At 39.1% G+C, this 16,352-nt stretch overlaps 4 protein-coding genes across 6 annotated transcripts; 2 read left to right on the forward strand and 2 right to left on the reverse strand.

Moving 5' to 3' along the window:
* Positions 1–1,085: 1,085 nt before the first annotated feature.
* Positions 1,086–2,853, reverse strand: LOC140781575 (uncharacterized). Of its 2 annotated transcripts, none has more exons than XM_073127618.1 (4): positions 2,557–2,853; positions 2,174–2,478; positions 1,846–2,056; positions 1,086–1,705 (listed from the first exon to the last, which is right to left on the reverse strand). In XM_073127618.1, exons 1-4 carry the CDS (start codon positions 2,803–2,805, stop codon positions 1,205–1,207), a joined length of 1,266 nt encoding a protein of 421 aa, XP_072983719.1. In that variant the 5' UTR covers positions 2,806–2,853; the 3' UTR covers positions 1,086–1,204. The 2 variants fall into 2 exon arrangements, with proteins under 2 accessions (XP_072983719.1, XP_072983718.1); XM_073127617.1 differs by having other exon boundaries at positions 1,086–1,717; positions 2,557–2,850.
* A 77-nt stretch (positions 2,854–2,930) lies between these two features.
* Positions 2,931–5,533, forward strand: LOC140781574 (pentatricopeptide repeat-containing protein At1g31430). The gene has a single exon (XM_073127616.1). It carries the CDS (start codon positions 3,029–3,031, stop codon positions 4,976–4,978), a length of 1,950 nt encoding a protein of 649 aa, XP_072983717.1. The 5' UTR covers positions 2,931–3,028; the 3' UTR covers positions 4,979–5,533.
* A 359-nt stretch (positions 5,534–5,892) lies between these two features.
* On the reverse strand, positions 5,893–8,810 carry LOC140781573 (protein FAR1-RELATED SEQUENCE 5-like). 2 transcript variants are annotated; one of them, XM_073127613.1, is made up of 2 exons: positions 8,690–8,810; positions 5,893–8,389 (listed from the first exon to the last, which is right to left on the reverse strand). In XM_073127613.1, the coding sequence occupies exon 2, from the start codon at positions 8,319–8,321 to the stop codon at positions 6,309–6,311; it is 2,013 nt and encodes a 670-aa protein (XP_072983714.1). In that variant the 5' UTR covers positions 8,322–8,389; positions 8,690–8,810; the 3' UTR covers positions 5,893–6,308. The 2 variants fall into 2 exon arrangements, with proteins under 2 accessions (XP_072983714.1, XP_072983715.1); XM_073127614.1 differs by lacking the exon at positions 8,690–8,810 and adding an exon at positions 8,506–8,636.
* Positions 8,811–11,266: 2,456 nt separating this feature from the next.
* Positions 11,267–15,940, forward strand: LOC140781668 (plastidic ATP/ADP-transporter-like). Its single transcript, XM_073127756.1, has 5 exons — positions 11,267–12,338; positions 13,456–13,722; positions 13,804–13,947; positions 14,058–14,405; positions 15,272–15,940. Exons 1-5 carry the CDS (start codon positions 11,499–11,501, stop codon positions 15,617–15,619), a joined length of 1,947 nt encoding a protein of 648 aa, XP_072983857.1. The 5' UTR covers positions 11,267–11,498; the 3' UTR covers positions 15,620–15,940.
* The last annotated feature ends 412 nt before the right edge of the window (positions 15,941–16,352 follow it).

Below are 16,352 nucleotides of genomic sequence, written 5' to 3' on the forward strand. Positions count from 1 at the left end.
ATAACATGTAATACTTATTTTAAATAAATTTCTATATGAATAAGTATATTATCTATGGTAGAAATTTTGTTTAAAAAATATGCATAATTTTATTACGCATTTTGGCTTGTAATAAAAAAAAAATTATATAACATGTCATATAGTATTTGGTTGCAAAATATATATTTAATAGATACCAAATTTACAGACTAAATCATTCACCTTTAATCTAATAAGATATTTACATCGTTTGAGTCGTTTTAAGATTTCAACCGTTATGATTAACTCCAACAATAATTACTTACATAAATATCACTTGATATTTATTATCTTTTACATAAATAACTTAACAAATTAAGTTTTTTCGCCAACATTCTGAGCACACAACATATCCTATCCTAAGCAGCATAGACATAACTAATGTCAGAAATACGTCAGAATCTCTATGCAATGCAAGATTACTTTACAAATCCAACATGAGATATTCTTCAAAATGTTGTCCGCCTTAAGAGATATAGAAGAATATTATATTTGTTATTCTTCCCTTCCAACTCTATAAATCTTCTTCACTCCTGCTTCCATATCTACATCTCAATCAACATGACCAATCATGAACTAAACCCACACTGGATGAGTAATGTATTCCAGTACAAGATCTTTGAGAATGTATTCGACAATGACGAGTTTGTAGTTATCTATTCATTTACTCATTATGCTGAGAACGAAATTTAAGATAGCTAGCCTGGAAGAGGGACTCAAGATGTGAGAGGTTTAGAATGACTATTGTATTCTCACTTTTTCTTGAAGAACTACTACACCTATTTTCACATGGAAATTATCAAGGACTGAGAAGATGAGCTTCTAAAACAGTAGAACAAGCTGAATCTTATCATTTTACCTTAATGTTCAGAAATGCAGCAGACAGTTGTGTCTTAATCACAGTTCTGGGATCTTTTGAAGTACCTAGTAACTGGCATGCCATGTAACTCTCAGAAGAAAGAAAGCAGAATAATGTTAGAGTAACAGAATAAGATGTTCAGAAATATGAAGTGACTTAAGATATACACTGCATATTTACTGCTATCCAAATAAAGCTATACAGTCTATTAAATCAGAGTAAAGGAGTGCCATTTATTTTCGCAATATAAGTAACTGTATGACATATTACTGCATCACTGAATACAGGTAATAGCAATTGAAACAAATTATTGGTGATAAAGTAAATTCAACTGGCAGTAGGAGCACCTTGAAAGTATGGCATAGTTCTTTGCTGAAGCTGTAAACACTCGTCTGAGGTTGACATCAGCGGATTAAAAAAGGTCTTTTGATCATTAAGAATTAGACCTTGTTTTAGGCGCCCTAATTTTCGTGCATGCAGAACTTGATCTGATGCGACAGGAAGCCTGAGTTCCTGGAAATCCTTAAGAGCTATGTGAAGGTTCTCCAATCCCCACCTCTCAAGGCAATGGCCCAGGACTTCAGCATCTATAATCGACATGTTTGTGCTTCGCAATCCATGAGGAGTTGTAGGATGGGCTGCGTCACCGACTAACACCACATAGTCCCAGAAGAGCTGTGGTAGAGGTTCACTATCATATATTACATTGATGAAAGGTTCCATTGTTTCTTTCATGACCCTGGCCAGTTCAGGAACCCAGACCTTCTCTGCTTCCTCATGCATCTTCTTCACCATGTCATCACTCACTCTCATGGTAACTGAAGTACCCTGCAGAATTTTCTCCAAAATTTTGAACTTATACTCCATTAGAAATCAGACAATAATGAAAAATATTTGACATTGCATAGTTCGAGTAAACACTATGCAATGTAGCCTATAGTTGAATCCAAAAATGAGATGAAAAGCACCTTCATTTCTGGTTCAGGCCCATTGATGTACCAAAGCCAATTAAGTCTCTTGTTCTTCAACTCATAGAGCACACAATGTGTTCTATTAGCCAGATAAAAGTATAAACAATCTCCAAGCTCTGGATAAGCTCTCCGGATTCCAACAATGGTATCTGAATCCTCTTTTCCTGAGAAATCTAACACTCCTCTCCATGCCAAGTAGCCTGAATACCTATCCATCCAAAAAAAAAAAGCTCTTCAAATTGAAACTACCGACATTTATATCCAAAAAGCAAGATCGCAAAAACTGCTACGTATGCTGCAAAAATTAAGAAAATAACGCACAAACCTCAGCTTAAATTTTGGAAGGAGCTGCTGCCGAATGGAAGACAAGCACCCATCAGCTGCAACAAGCAAATCTCCTATAATTTCCACTAATTCATCCGTTTGAACAACTTTAGCTTTTGCTACAACTTTGGACTTGTCCTCGGATACTTGAAATGAGACAAATTGATAGCCCCACAAAACTAAGTCTGGCGGCAAAGATTTGTATAATATTGCGTGCAGGTCGGCCCAATGGGCTGCTCTGAATCCGAAGCTCTCATCTCTCGTTAATGTCCTACTAATCTTATCCTCACTATTAGTTGCTCGATTCTAGAGAAAGGAATTAATAAAATTAACAAACTTAACTCACGATTAAGCTAAGTACAGACAGAAAGAGAGAGTAGTTACCAGGTCTACGGAGAGGGGAAAGGTGGAGCGGTGGAGGAGGTCGGGGTTGGAGATCCAACGGCTGATGATTTCTCGAGATTGGGGATCGAGTCCGAGGCCAGCTCCGGTGGGGCTTCGTGATGGAGGAACTCCCGACCTCTCGATCACCGTCGGTTCCCATCCGGCGGCGATGAGAGCGTGGGCGCATGACAGTCCTGCTATGCTACCTCCCACCACTATAGCCTTTCCTCCCCTCTTCTTCGATGCCATTTCTATAATTCTATTTTGGCCCCTCCCTAGTCCCTAGTCCTCCTCCCCGGGATAAATACTAAATTAGTCCTTGTTGTTTGTAATTTTTATGGAATTGGTTCACATGGGACTGTGGGAGGGGTTAAAGTAGTAAATACAAAAGTTTAGTGCTAATTTTCATATTGGCCCCTTGTTTTTCTGAAAAATCCTTCGCAAGTCTCCACAGCTTTGTGGACGCGAAAAGATGCTGCGCAAACTTAGTTACTTATTACTTCCTACTTCCTCTTCTACTCCTAATCGGAGAAGGTTAACGAAGAAGGCATGCATCGCTCTCCTGCAACAATGCAAGAGCATGAAGCAGCTAAAGCAAATCCATGGCCAAGTCCTCGTGACTTCTCTCTTCCAAAGCCGAGACTTGGTCGACGACTTGATGGCCTTCTGCACCCACCCCGAATCTGGCGACTTAAGTTATGCGCGCAAGTTGTTCGATACTTTGCCGGACCCATCTCTTTTCGTTCATAACTTACTGATCAGGGCGTTGTCAAAGATGGGAATTTTTTTGAAAGTAATTGATTTGTTCTTCCGAATGAGGGAGAAGGGCTTGTTGCCTGATAACTTCGCATACCCATTTGTTCTAAAGGCGATGGGAAGCTTAAGAATGGTTTCCGAAGGGAGAAAGGTTCATGGCCTTGTGGTTAAAAGTGGGTTCGAGTTCGATCCTTATACGAGGAACTCGCTCGTGGATATGTATGCTGAGATAGCTGAAATCGAGAATGCGCGGTCCCTGTTCGACGAAACGCCTGTGAGGGACTTGGTTTTGTGGAACGTAATGATTGCTAGCTATGTCAAGTGCGGGAGGTTCGAGGAGGCCATCTCGGTTTACCGGAGGATGGAGCGGGAGAGCATCAAGCCTGACGAGGCTACTTTGGTCACCACTCTATCTGCTTGTGTCCCAATTGGAGACCTCGAGTTGGGGAAGAACATTCATCGTCATATGGATGAAGAACTCGGGTTCAGCATCACTCTTGGTAATGCACTGTTAGATATGTATGCAAAATGCGGATGCTTGGATGCAGCTCGGAGGTTGTTTGGCACAATGCCGTCAAGAAATGTGATTTCTTGGACTATTGTGGTATCGGGATATGTCAACTCTGGCCAGTTGGATGAAGCAAGGGAACTATTTACCAAGAGCCCAGCAAAGGATGTGATTCTTTGGACTGCCATGATTAATGGGTATGTGCAGTATAATAGGTTTGAAGAAGCTATGGCTTTGTTTAGAGATATGCAATTGAAGCGTATGAAGCCTGATAAATTCACTGCAGTGGCTCTTCTCACCTGTTGTGCAAGTTTGGGAGCTCTGGAGCAAGGCAAGTGGATTCATGGATACATAAAAGACAACAAGTTGCAAGTTGACACTGTCGTTGCCACGGCATTGATAGACATGTATGCAAAATGTGGGTACGTAGAGAAATCATTGGAAATCTTTGAGAGAGCGGTAGAGAAAGACACTGCAGCATGGACGGCAGTCATCTGTGGTCTAGCTGTGAATGGCCAAACGAGCAAAGCTCTTGCGTTGTTCTTGGACATGGAAAGAGCTGGAGCTAAACCGGACGATATCACCTTCATAGGTGTATTAAGTGCATGCAGTCATGGAGGTTTGGTGGATGAAGGCCGTAAGCAATTCCTTGCCATGAAGGAGGTCTACGGAATAGAGCCCAAGGTGGAACACTACGGTTGCTTGGTCGACCTCCTTGGGCGTGCTGGTCTCTTGGATGAGGCAGAGAAGTTGATCGAGGACATGCCAAATGGTAGCGAGAAAGATGTCTCACCATTATGCGGTGCATTGCTTGCAGCCTGCAGGGTTCATGGCAATGTTGAGATGGGTGAGAGGTTGGCCAAACGAGTGATCAAACAAGAGACTGGAAACTCTGGTATGCACACGCTTATCGCTAATATATACGCAGCTGCAAGCAGATGGGGGGAAGTAACAAAAGTAAGAAGAAAGATGAAAGATTTAGGGGTTAAGAAGACACCGGGGTGCAGTTCAATTGAAGTGAATGGCCAGCTATGTGAGTTTGTTGTTGGAAACAGCACACATCCTGAAAAGAAAGAGGTCTACTGGATATTGGATAATATAAGTAAACATATGGACTTGGAGGAATACATTGATACAGATGATATAAATCTTACATGATAATCATTAGGTGATTGATGTGTTGCAGTCTCCCTATTTGTGTACAGGCGATCTCAGATTGCAATTATTCCATTCAAAGAAGAAGCCATCGGATGCTTTAAGAAGCACTATTTAGGAACTAAGAATTAAGGCACTTAGTTTCCTTGGCGCTCAACAGTCTGATGCTGCTTTCACTGACAGACAATATTCCAGCTTGAAGATTAAAATATTGAATGGCAGCAAGACGGCATGGCAAGAACCTTAATGGAAAATGTTTGAGATGGATCAGATGAAAGTAGAATTGCATCTTCATGATCTAGACATTAGGGAATATGTAAGAGTGGAAACCATGTCTCCTTTTCCACTTTTAACATTTGAAAATACAGGCGATATAAGGTTTTGGCGAAAAGGAGGCAAACACTGGCAGCAGATTGTATATCTCCTTTCTGTTGTCGGTTAATCTTTCTTTGCTTCTTGAGCAAATTGTAGAAGAAATTGCCATTTATGTACTTGGATCAGATTGAATAATGACTATAACAGTCAAATAACATCTCCTTGGATGTAAATTCAAGCTTCTTTTGTTGTTGTCGTTGTCTTTGTGGCATTTAATAATGATTTAGCTAGATCTCAATCAGTGAACTGGGGAGCTTTCACAAATTCTTGTAGGTGGCTGCATTTCTATAGATCATTTGACCCTACTGTTGATCAGATTAAAATTCCAAGATGTTGCATATTCTCAGGTAATGTTCCGCGGTCACTAATTTAACCCTTCTTATTGCAACAGCTAGGCAGAAAATATAAGTTAATTTACAAGCTGAAACATGAAAACTATAAATCATACAGTTAACGAGATAGCACAAACATCATAATTGGCACCCTGATAGGCAAGACGACATGAGCATATGACATTTTACAGCTAAATGCACCACATAGTGTGAAAGAAATATCTCTCTAATAGAAGAAAATGAAATACCCAAGCTTTACAAGATTACTGTAAAAGTTGTCCAATAGTGGGAGATGTAACCATACAATGTACAACTTCGAAGAAAGAGCAATTGAAAAGTTGATATTCACGTTACCATAGCTAAACATGCAGTTAATCCATATATATAATGCAAGTTAGCAGACTGGCTCTTTCTAACTCCAACTGTGCAGAAATAACTCTAATAAGAAACATCACTGCCTCTCGTTGGTCATAAAAATTGCCAATAATCTCAATCAGAGAAAACAAGCCCAAGCTTGTAGAAAGAAATCAGACATTGGCATCAGAAAAGTTCATGATATACCAGAACTTATGGATTTGCTTTTCAAATTTCATCTAAGGTAAGCAGTTATCACATCCAACTCCTCCTTATGTGTTTGCTGCAAGATGTGGCCCACTTTTTGCCATCTTCTCCTCCAAATTAGTAATTTCAGCAAAAGCTTTTCGTAGCATGTCCTTTGCAACTCTAAAGGTCTCTGCAGATATTGCTCCCTTCTCTGCACACTTCATGGCATCGCGAACAAGATCATTGTATCTTAAAATTGGAGAATTCTGACAGTAACCTTCATTTCCAATGTCACTTTCGTCTGGTTCTGGACCAGTCTTTGCCTTCCTAGTCCATCGTTTAGCGACACAAAGCTCTGGAAGCATAATAACACCAGTTAACAAGAAGACTGCTAGCACGTGCCTGCATGGTATTCCTGACAATGCAAACTTGCAACAGTTGCACCACACTTTCTTTTCAGATGCATTGAAATACACTGCATGCCTATTATGAGCATCTCCAACCCTTTCAACAGAGTATTTGCTATATGGCCCATCCTGAATCTTCACGGGATAGTGATGAAAGGATTCAACTAACTCAACTTGGAACTTTTCGAATACTTCCCTTGTGTAAATACTGGCTGCTTGTTTCTCCATTACAGTGTCTGTTTTGAGGATCTGTTCAGGAGGCAACATAGCCAGATCTGTTTGGCATTCCTCTGAGTACCGTCTATCAATGGCTTGATCAAATTTAGCAATAAATGCCTGCAAAGATACTTTCATATCAAAGTTTCTTCTGTAAAACCTGTTCATACTTTCCAATCTCTGGGTTGTAGACAGCTCAGCAAAGAAAGAACCGGTAAGATATGCTGGAATCCATTTCTGTCGAAGGTTGAACAGTGACTGCAACCAAGAGTTCTCCCTCAGATTGTACCTATCGATGATAGAACTCCAATAAATATCAAACATGTCCACTGTGTCTGAATCGTTGACACATTTTTTAATCTCTTCATGAAGTGTGGGATACTGAGAATAAACATCAGATAACTTTTTCTTGCATCTAGACAAGATACGCCATCTGCACAACCGATGATTAGTCTGCGGAAACACTTTTGCAACTGCTGCCCCTATAGCTTTTCCTTGATCACTAGTGAAGGATACTGGGTGTCGTTTAAACATTGCTGTTAGCCACGTTTCAAACAACCAAGAAAACGAGGATTCTGTCCTATCTACAACCAAGGCACATCCAAAAACAACAGGTTGCCCATGATGATTCACACCTGTAAAAGCAGCAAAAGGTATCATGTTCTCATTCTGTCTATAACTCGTGTCAAATGTAACTGCATCTCCAAAATATGTATATGACATCCTAGCCTTGGCATCAACCCAGACAGCATTGGTCATACAGTTCCTGCCATCCACCTGCATTGCATAGAAAAAGCCAGAATTTTCAGCTTGCATTCTTTTGAAATAATCTAAGAGCCCTTGGGCATCCGCATCTCCAAACACCTTCTGCCGCATCTCTCTTAAATAGTTCTCATGCTCCCGATACTTCCCAGAGAGGCGATGGAGCTGGATCTCCCGCACCTTGTCAGGGCTAACTATGACATGAGTGTGCTCTAAAACCAATTTAGTGACAACCCATTTCTCCGGTCCTCTCCGAACCACCTCCATCATCGCTGGGCAGCCATCCCTGATGGATAGACGTTTCCTTTTCTTCTTTGTACTTAACTCTGTGACCTTTTTCTTATGGTGACCCTCCTTCAAACAGACAAATCTCTTCATGACCAACACCTCTACACCCTTCCTCCGCTCGCTGCGGGACCTGGCAACACGAATGCCAAACCCGAGGCGCAAAGCATAGGAATTGTAGAACAACCTCGCAGCTGATTCAGACTCAAATTCCATACCCAGATAAGGCTCTTGGTTCTTAATATCTCCATCAATTGTGACTAGCTCGTCCCCTACCGAATTCTGGACAGCTGCCATAGAATTCCCATCATGATTGACGAAGTGCACGCTGCTAGTACTCTGATCAACATCGGGTGTGTCATTTGCATCTTCAAGATCCACAAAATCTTCGATCAGCTCATCATCCTCACTTGAAGAGTACTCCATTTATCTGAAAGCTTGCATCTAAAACTAAAGTGAAAATTGCAATCCAAACTCCCAAGCAAACCCACTAGCTGCCAAGCAAAGAAACTAATCAGAATGTATCAAAGACGTCATTTTTTCCACCACCTTCAGATCTCTAGACAAATTCTAACTACGGGATTAAAGGAAAAAAATTAATCAAAAGTACCATATGCATCTTTACAAAGAAAATATCATTCAGATCACAGCTCGATCCTTTACAAGAAAATTGATTTAAGGTTTGCGATGTGAGAAAGATTAGGGTTTTGGAGACGAACAAAATAAACGTCGAGAGAGAGAGAGGGGGGGGGGGGGGGGACAACCCGAGGGCGAGATTGGAAAAGTCTACTCACCTGAGAAATCGCTAGGGTTTGAGATTGGGACTGGAAGAAAAGAGGCGTGAGAGAAGAAGCGATAGTGAGTTGAGGTGTTCACCTCAGTCCTCACCCATTTTAATTCTTTCCTTTCGCGTTTTGGCCCTTAGAAACCCACGAATTAAGCACTACACCCTTACATCCTGTTCGTTTGAAGAGAGAGAATATAAGAGAAATAAGAGAGAAAATAGGAGTTAGAGATTTTTCTCCTTCGATAGAATTTTAAGAGATAACCGAGTAGAAATGGTGAGAAAAAAATAGCCTTAAAATTAAAATAAAGGAAATTAAATTTTCTCTTTTTCTCTATCGTTAAAAGAAAAAAGAGGAAGAAAATTATTTTTTTTTCTCTTCTTTTCTTTTACTTTTTATTTATATTATTATTTTATTTATTGCACGAGGAAAGCGATACACACGACGTATTAGCATTAAAACTTTACTAAACATCAATCCAAATATTCATCGGAGAATCGAACTTATTATCTTTATTATAAGCTGATTCAACTACTAGGAATATAGTAGTGACCTATATTATAAACTTTCTTAATTAATTATGAGCATATTTATATTATTTTATTTTACTACAACAAACTTAAGGGATAATTTACATAAAAAACTCTCTTAGTTATGGAATTGCCGGTTTTAAGCTCTTTAGTTTTAAAGTAGTAAATTTAGACTCTTTACTCGTTTAATCCCTATTAAAAGCATACAGTTAAATGCGTATCTTGTTAAAATTAAAAGTATATATTTTGTATACTCATTACCTCTAATTGACATAGGTAAAATTTTGGATGTATATTGGAAAAATTAAAAGCATATTTTTTATATAGTCTTGCATATAATTTTAGGATGTGATAATTTTTTCTTTACTTTGTTAAGATTAAATAAATAGAAGAGATCCTAATTTGCTATTTTAAAACTAAAAACCTCAAAACTGTTCTGAAGTAAGCTTACTTCTCGACAAAATCTCAGCAAAGGTTAGGAGCCATTTTATTTTTCGAATAAGTATGATTGACCATTTTATTCTCTGCAAAATATTATCATAAGAACTAATGTTGTCTCCTATAAAAAAATGCCTTATTTAGTTGATAATTATTTTATCCTCGGTGAAGAAATATGATAAATTATCAACACCTCTTTCCTCACCAAAACATATATAAGTTTTTTATTCGCGTTAAGATTTATCCACTAACCAAAGGAGGCCTTAATTGCCTTTGGCATTGGTCCGGATAACTATTCAATACTTGTTTAATTTTATAAGTGGACTTGGTCCCCAATTCCCCACAATTCCCCGAATGAACAGTGCAAATTACTTGCGTATCGAGGGGGATGTTATCAGAGTTTTGAACGGAATACCTCTTCTTTTCCCCGATTACGTGCCCGGATATCTCGTCTTTATAAGGACTCGGTCCCCGTTATCCCGAGACGAGCTTCTCAAAGCTGACAAGACGATCCTATGCATCCCCAGTCGTAGATAATAATTGGAATAAGAGTTGGATAAGTTATTCCACAGCATAGTTATTAGTTATGAATGGCATGACAACATACCCTTTACAGTACGTAGAAAGTTCCTATACCGGAGTCTGCAGTGAATCTGCTACAAAAGATGGAGAGTTCCACACGTTGAGCATTGAGATTTGAGACCACTCCACCTCCCATCCATCTATTAATGAAGAATACTCATCCATATACTTTTGGTATCGATGTTGCTTTGCAAAGTGGTACAAATGAGTTTGCAACTATTGGAATTATTTGAGAAAAAGTCATTCCAATGTTTTTTATCACTTGTGTAACGCAATAGCAAAAGGAGAAAACGGTGTTAGTTGGTGGAGTGAGAACTGTGAAAGAGTCATGCATAAAAGTAAAGGCTAAAAGAGCTCTCAGCCTCTTCTTCTTCTTCTTCTTCTTCTTCTTCTTCATCACTCTCTCTGCAATGAGTTCGGCACTCATAAGGAAGCATATTTTTATTTTACATTAAATTTGGTTAATAACTCAAAATGCCAAACGCAACATTTACTTAGCCTGAAAAAGAAAAAAAAAGGAGGGTTTCTCGGATGCACAGTTATATGAAAGCTAACTAACTGGGTGGCAGATTAGTTAGTTAACTATGAGTAAAATTCGGGGTCTTTATTATTTTTGGTTAGGAGCTTAGAAATTCTCTAACTGTTGACCAGGGATAACTTGGACACCCATTTTTGGCGCCTGAGTTAGTTTCGCTCCCTCTGATTCAGTGGTAATACTTTACCCTTTCTTGAAGAACATTAAATGAGAAAAAAAAATTTAAAACAAAGAGAGAGAGAGAGAGAGAGAGAGAGAGAGAGAGAGCGATTTAAAACGTGACATCTGTTTCTCATACCGGCCGTGAACTGCAATCTATCACAGGGCTAAACAAACCCCACACCCAACAACCACCTCTCTGTTTCTTTCCACACGCAATCTTAGAAAGACACGTGAACTAGTCTGTAGTAAAGTTCTTTTTGATGATTAATATTTAATTTGTACTAATGAGCTGATATTTGATAGAAAATAAATATAACTCAATGTTTATGTCAATAATGATGGTGAGGGGATGTTTTGGGTCACTCTAGCAGTCTAGCTCTTGTAGTTTTCTTATTTCTTATTTTGGAGAATCTACTTATGAACATTTTAATGATCATTGTTGGATTCTCTAAGTCTTAATTTCAAGTGTCACTTTAGTAGCGTATATAGGTACAGTTTCTCCCATCAAAGTTTTCTCTCTCACTCTCTCTTTAGTTCCCCGACCTTTCTTCTCTTGGGATTTGCAGAGATAATGGAAGGAGTTGTCCACACCCATGGCCTCTTATCCCTCCCTTCCAATCCCCAAACGCGAGCCTGCCGCCCTCTCCAAAGCATTAGAAGCCGACTCCAACCACGGAGCAACAGAGCTTTGCCCGGATTCCCCTCGTCGGCTCTCGGAACACCCAGCTCCCATGGGTTGTCCTGCAAGGAGAGGCATCCGTGGATTTCGAGGCCGAGAACCCCAGGGGACGCCCAAAGATCGCTTTTTTCGCGCAAAGAGAATAGCCCAGTTGATGGGTTTTGGAGAAGAGACAGAAATCCCCATATTTGTCTCGCCGGAGCGGCGATTCCGGCGGATGGGGGTGGTTTAATCGAAGAGAAAGAGAAACCCAAGTTCTTAGGCGTGGAGATTTTGACGTTAAAGAAGATTATACCACTTGGGGTTATGTTCTTCTGCATCCTGTTCAACTACACCATCCTAAGAGACACCAAGGATGTGCTGGTGGTGACGGCGAAGGGGAGCAGTGCTGAGATCATACCCTTCTTGAAGACGTGGGTGAACTTGCCCATGGCTGTGGGTTTCATGATTCTGTACACCAAGCTGTCCAACGTGCTGTCAAAGGAGGCTCTTTTCTACACCGTTATCTTTCCTTTTATCGCTTTCTTCGGGGCCTTCGGCTTCGTGCTGTATCCACTCAGTGATGCTATCCACCCTACCGCCCTCGCGGACAGGCTTTTGGCTGCCCTCGGGCCGAGCTTTCTTGGGCCCGTCGCTATTTTGAGGATTTGGAGCTTTTGCTTGTTCTATGTCATGGCGGAGCTCTGGGGAAGTGTGGTCATTTCTGTGCTCTTCTGGGGATTTGCCAATCAGGTGATCATTCATATTACAAGATCCATTATTTTTTTTTGATTATTTAGATGGTTTCTAGTAATTTTGGCATTCAAGTCTTTCTTGTTCTACTCGAGTGAATAATCCATTATCTTTGAGGAGCTAAGTTTTTGTGATCTTCGGAGATCTGTTTTTTGTTAGGAATCTAATTGGAGTTAGTGTCATGCCACTTGATTTATTAAATTTATCTGATGTTGATTTGGTACTATGTTGTTTTGGTTGCTTCTAACTAGCCTATGCGACTTCCTTCTGTCTTAATTGTTAAAACTGTAGCAACTTGTCTTGCAGATGAGAATCTATTATACGATTTAGTTTAATCAATTTTGATAATACCAATGTTGGCTGGCAAAATTGATTATGATTAAACAGAGAACCTCCTGCTTATTCTGGGGATCAATCTTGTAACTTACCTAAACTTAGTTGAGTTTGCATCCCCTCTACTTCTGAATTAGAAGGGAAGTCTCTTCTAAGTTCTATCTAATTTTCTTCTCGTTCCAGTTCAATAAAATTGTGTTGCTTTCGTCTGAAACACAGTTCCTTCTTCGACATCGTGTAATTTCAGATTTACCGCTTACTCTTTTATCAATTTTCAACTCTATTAGTAAATAAGGTTTGTATCAGTAGTTGTTAGCAACAAGCAGGGAACTTGTCTTACTAAGAGAGATCAGTTTATGTCTATAAAAGTTCTTCTATTTCAATTCTTGGTAACCTTATTAGTGGATCAATATCTAGCTAAACAAGTATATCAATTCAATGAACACTCTGGGCGCTGATGTCTCACTTCACTGCACCAAATTGTGTTACACCATTCTTGTGCCAATATACTTGTTATTTTTCCAAAATTGAATGCACAGTTCAGTTCAGATCACAAGTTTCATCTTCTTGTAAAATTTAGGGCACTTCATATGCTCCTACATGTCCTGGTTGATTTATGTATGTGATGGTTTACGCATGGGGTACTTCCTTTTTTGAAAGATCTGTATCTTTAAGCTCTTTGTAGATGGTACCCTAACTTTCTTTGTTTGGAAAATTGTTGATTTCCTTACTGCAAAGTTATAGTACAAGACTAAGAGTTAATGCTATTTTTACTGTTTTGCAGATAACTACTGTTGAGGAAGCCAAAGAATTTTATCCTCTGTTTGGTCTTGGAGCTAATGTGGCCCTCATCTTTTCAGGTCGTACTGTAAAGTACTTCTCTAACCTGAGAAAGAATTTGGGCCCAGGGGTTGATGGCTGGGCAATATCTCTGAGAGGTATGATGAGCATTGTAGTGATGCTGGGTCTCATCATCTCTGGTATCTATTGGGGGGTGAACAAATTTGTGTTGAATGACCCCTCTCTTCCTAGAACAGAGCGGAAAAAGAAGGTTAGCTTCCTGATTGCTTTTGTACTATCTATTCATAATTTATATCTGGAATTTGACTTAACAAGACTGCTTTCTCTGCAGGAGAAACCCAAACTAGGTTTGGGCGAGAGTATGAAAATTTTGCTATCTTCTAGGTACGTAAGGGATCTCGCCACCTTGGTGGTTGCTTATGGTATAAGCATAAACCTTGTTGAAGTTACCTGGAAATCTAAACTTAAAGCTCAGGTGGACTTTTATTCTATTTGTCATCTTCGTTCTTGTTGTTTAGTCTTGCAATGTAGATGCTACTGCAATTCTTTCATCCTCTTTGTTAACTTGTTATGCTTATTTGGCAGTTCCCCAGCCCTAATGAATATTCTTCCTTCATGGGTGATTTCTCAACTGCTACTGGCATAGCGACTTTCACAATGATGTTGCTTGGCCGAGTAATACTCAGAAAATTTGGATGGGGAGTGGCAGCTATGATCACACCAACAGTTTTACTTCTCACAGGAGTTGGATTCTTCTCGCTTATTTTGTTTGGACAACCATTGGCTCCTATTCTGGCCAAGTTTGGTATGACTCCTTTGCTTGCCGCAGTTTATGTTGGTGCGATGCAGAATATCTTTAGTAAGAGTGCAAAATACAGCTTATTTGATCCTTGCAAAGAAATGGCATATATTCCATTGGATGAAGACTTGAAGGTTAGTATGCCCTATCTACTTATTTCTCTGTGAGCATCTGCATGTATGCGTACTTGTTCATGGTCAATATGACGGACCTTCAATTTTAGTATATATCATCTGGGCATATCCTTGAAAATAAATAATTTTCTCCAAGAATAAACATTTAGCAGGACTAGTTTAAGTTTGTGGATGATCTTTTTTACTTCAAATCTGTCTCACTGTTACCCAAATAATAAATTTTAATCCTCAAGTGAATGACATTCAATGTTTTTTTATGTATGTACTGAATGTGAGTCAAATTTATTTAAACTGTTAGCTGGAATTAGTGGACATCAAAAGATCGGAATCCACTCTCTATCTTCTGAACGATTATACACAACATTTGGCAGTAGAACTGATAGGAACCATTTAGTTGGGTTGGAGTCTCTCGCTTTGGTCACCATTATTGAGTCTGTGTTAGTTGTCAGGCTACTTGGTGCAATCTTCTTTCTTCACTCAGATTGGGAGTGAATTTGAATAGACAAATCACTACCCTGACACAAGTAAATTTAGTCATGGAAAAAGAAAAAATAACAAAACTGACTAGATACTTTTGGTTTTGATAATGGTTAACCAACAAATACACATAAGTAAAAGGAATTATGAGTCTGATCCACAAACTTCTGGTGATTTTGATAGAATACTAATCTGAAGCACATAATCGCCTAATCAAGCACTTGAACCAATGGATCATTAGATATATTTCTTGGAACTGGTTAACATATTATTTTCACATAGACTCGGTAATTAATGATGATATGTTCTGGGCCCAGTATCTTAATAGCTTCCCATAAATTTGTATTGTTCTGGTTTCACTGCTAACATTTGACTGTACATAAACACAGGTAAAAGGTAAAGCTGCCATTGATGTTGTTTGCAACCCCTTGGGGAAATCTGGAGGTGCCTTAATCCAGCAGTTCATGATTTTGACATTTGGGTCTCTTGCAAACTCAACTCCCTACCTTGGAGGAATACTGCTGGTGATAGTTCTGACATGGCTAGGTGCCGCGAGGTCCTTGGACTCTCAGTTTTCTCCTTTAGCCAAGCAGGACCTTGAGAGGCAAAAGATGCTGAAAGAAAAGGCAAAAGAAGCAGCAAGTAGTGTATTACAAGGAGAGACTGACGGGATCGTCAGTTCTCTAGCTAGTGAAAATCCAACAGATGAGTCAGGCTTAAAACCGAAATTATCCTGAATAGGAGAGTTCATCAGAAACCTCCAGCCACCAGGCTCAGTGAGGTTACTTTTTTTCAGGCAATTTAGATGGAGAAATGCTAGGAGTAATAAGAAACTCTCTCTATATAAGGCAGCCTTATATTACTCTTGCAGATAGAAATAACCTCAGAAGCAGGTTTCCAGTTGGTTGTTTTTATCTTCCTGGTTAACTAAACTGGCCTGTTCTAATAGGCTGTTGGTGTGCCCTACTCTTTGCAGCACCAAAGGGTAGGCCATGAGAGAGAATAATATATATGTAGTTTATTAGTTCCTTCAATAAATAAACACTATAATTTTTTTATTGGTATGAGATTATGTATATTTCATTTCTTGCATGGGTACTCCTAAGCTTGGTCATTTCATAAATGTGAAAGTGAAGAGATGTTTAAAGAAAGCTCAAGCAGAGACAATCTAAAATGGAGACGAGTACCTTTATAATTAAACTGAAAGCCAAGTAAGAACTAGATGGATTATCAAATTAACTACATACTTATTATATGTTCTATATACAGCATTTTATGCTTTGTTGTTTGTCTAAACAATATTTATATATGATGCATGGGTTGGGTAATTTAGATGTTTCCTTTTTTCAAAACAATACTATATGTGTTAATCAAAATCAATGTCTAATAGTTTTATTTTGGTTCTCATTCTTTCTTTCATTCCTTTTTACTTATATAATAATCCATATCACATCAAGTTGGCCTTCATTC

The sequence above is a fragment of the Typha latifolia genome, chromosome 2 (genome assembly GCF_019914945.1).
Source record: "Typha latifolia isolate L0001 chromosome 2, TyphaL0001v2, whole genome shotgun sequence".
Classification (NCBI taxonomy): domain Eukaryota; kingdom Viridiplantae; phylum Streptophyta; class Magnoliopsida; order Poales; family Typhaceae; genus Typha; species Typha latifolia.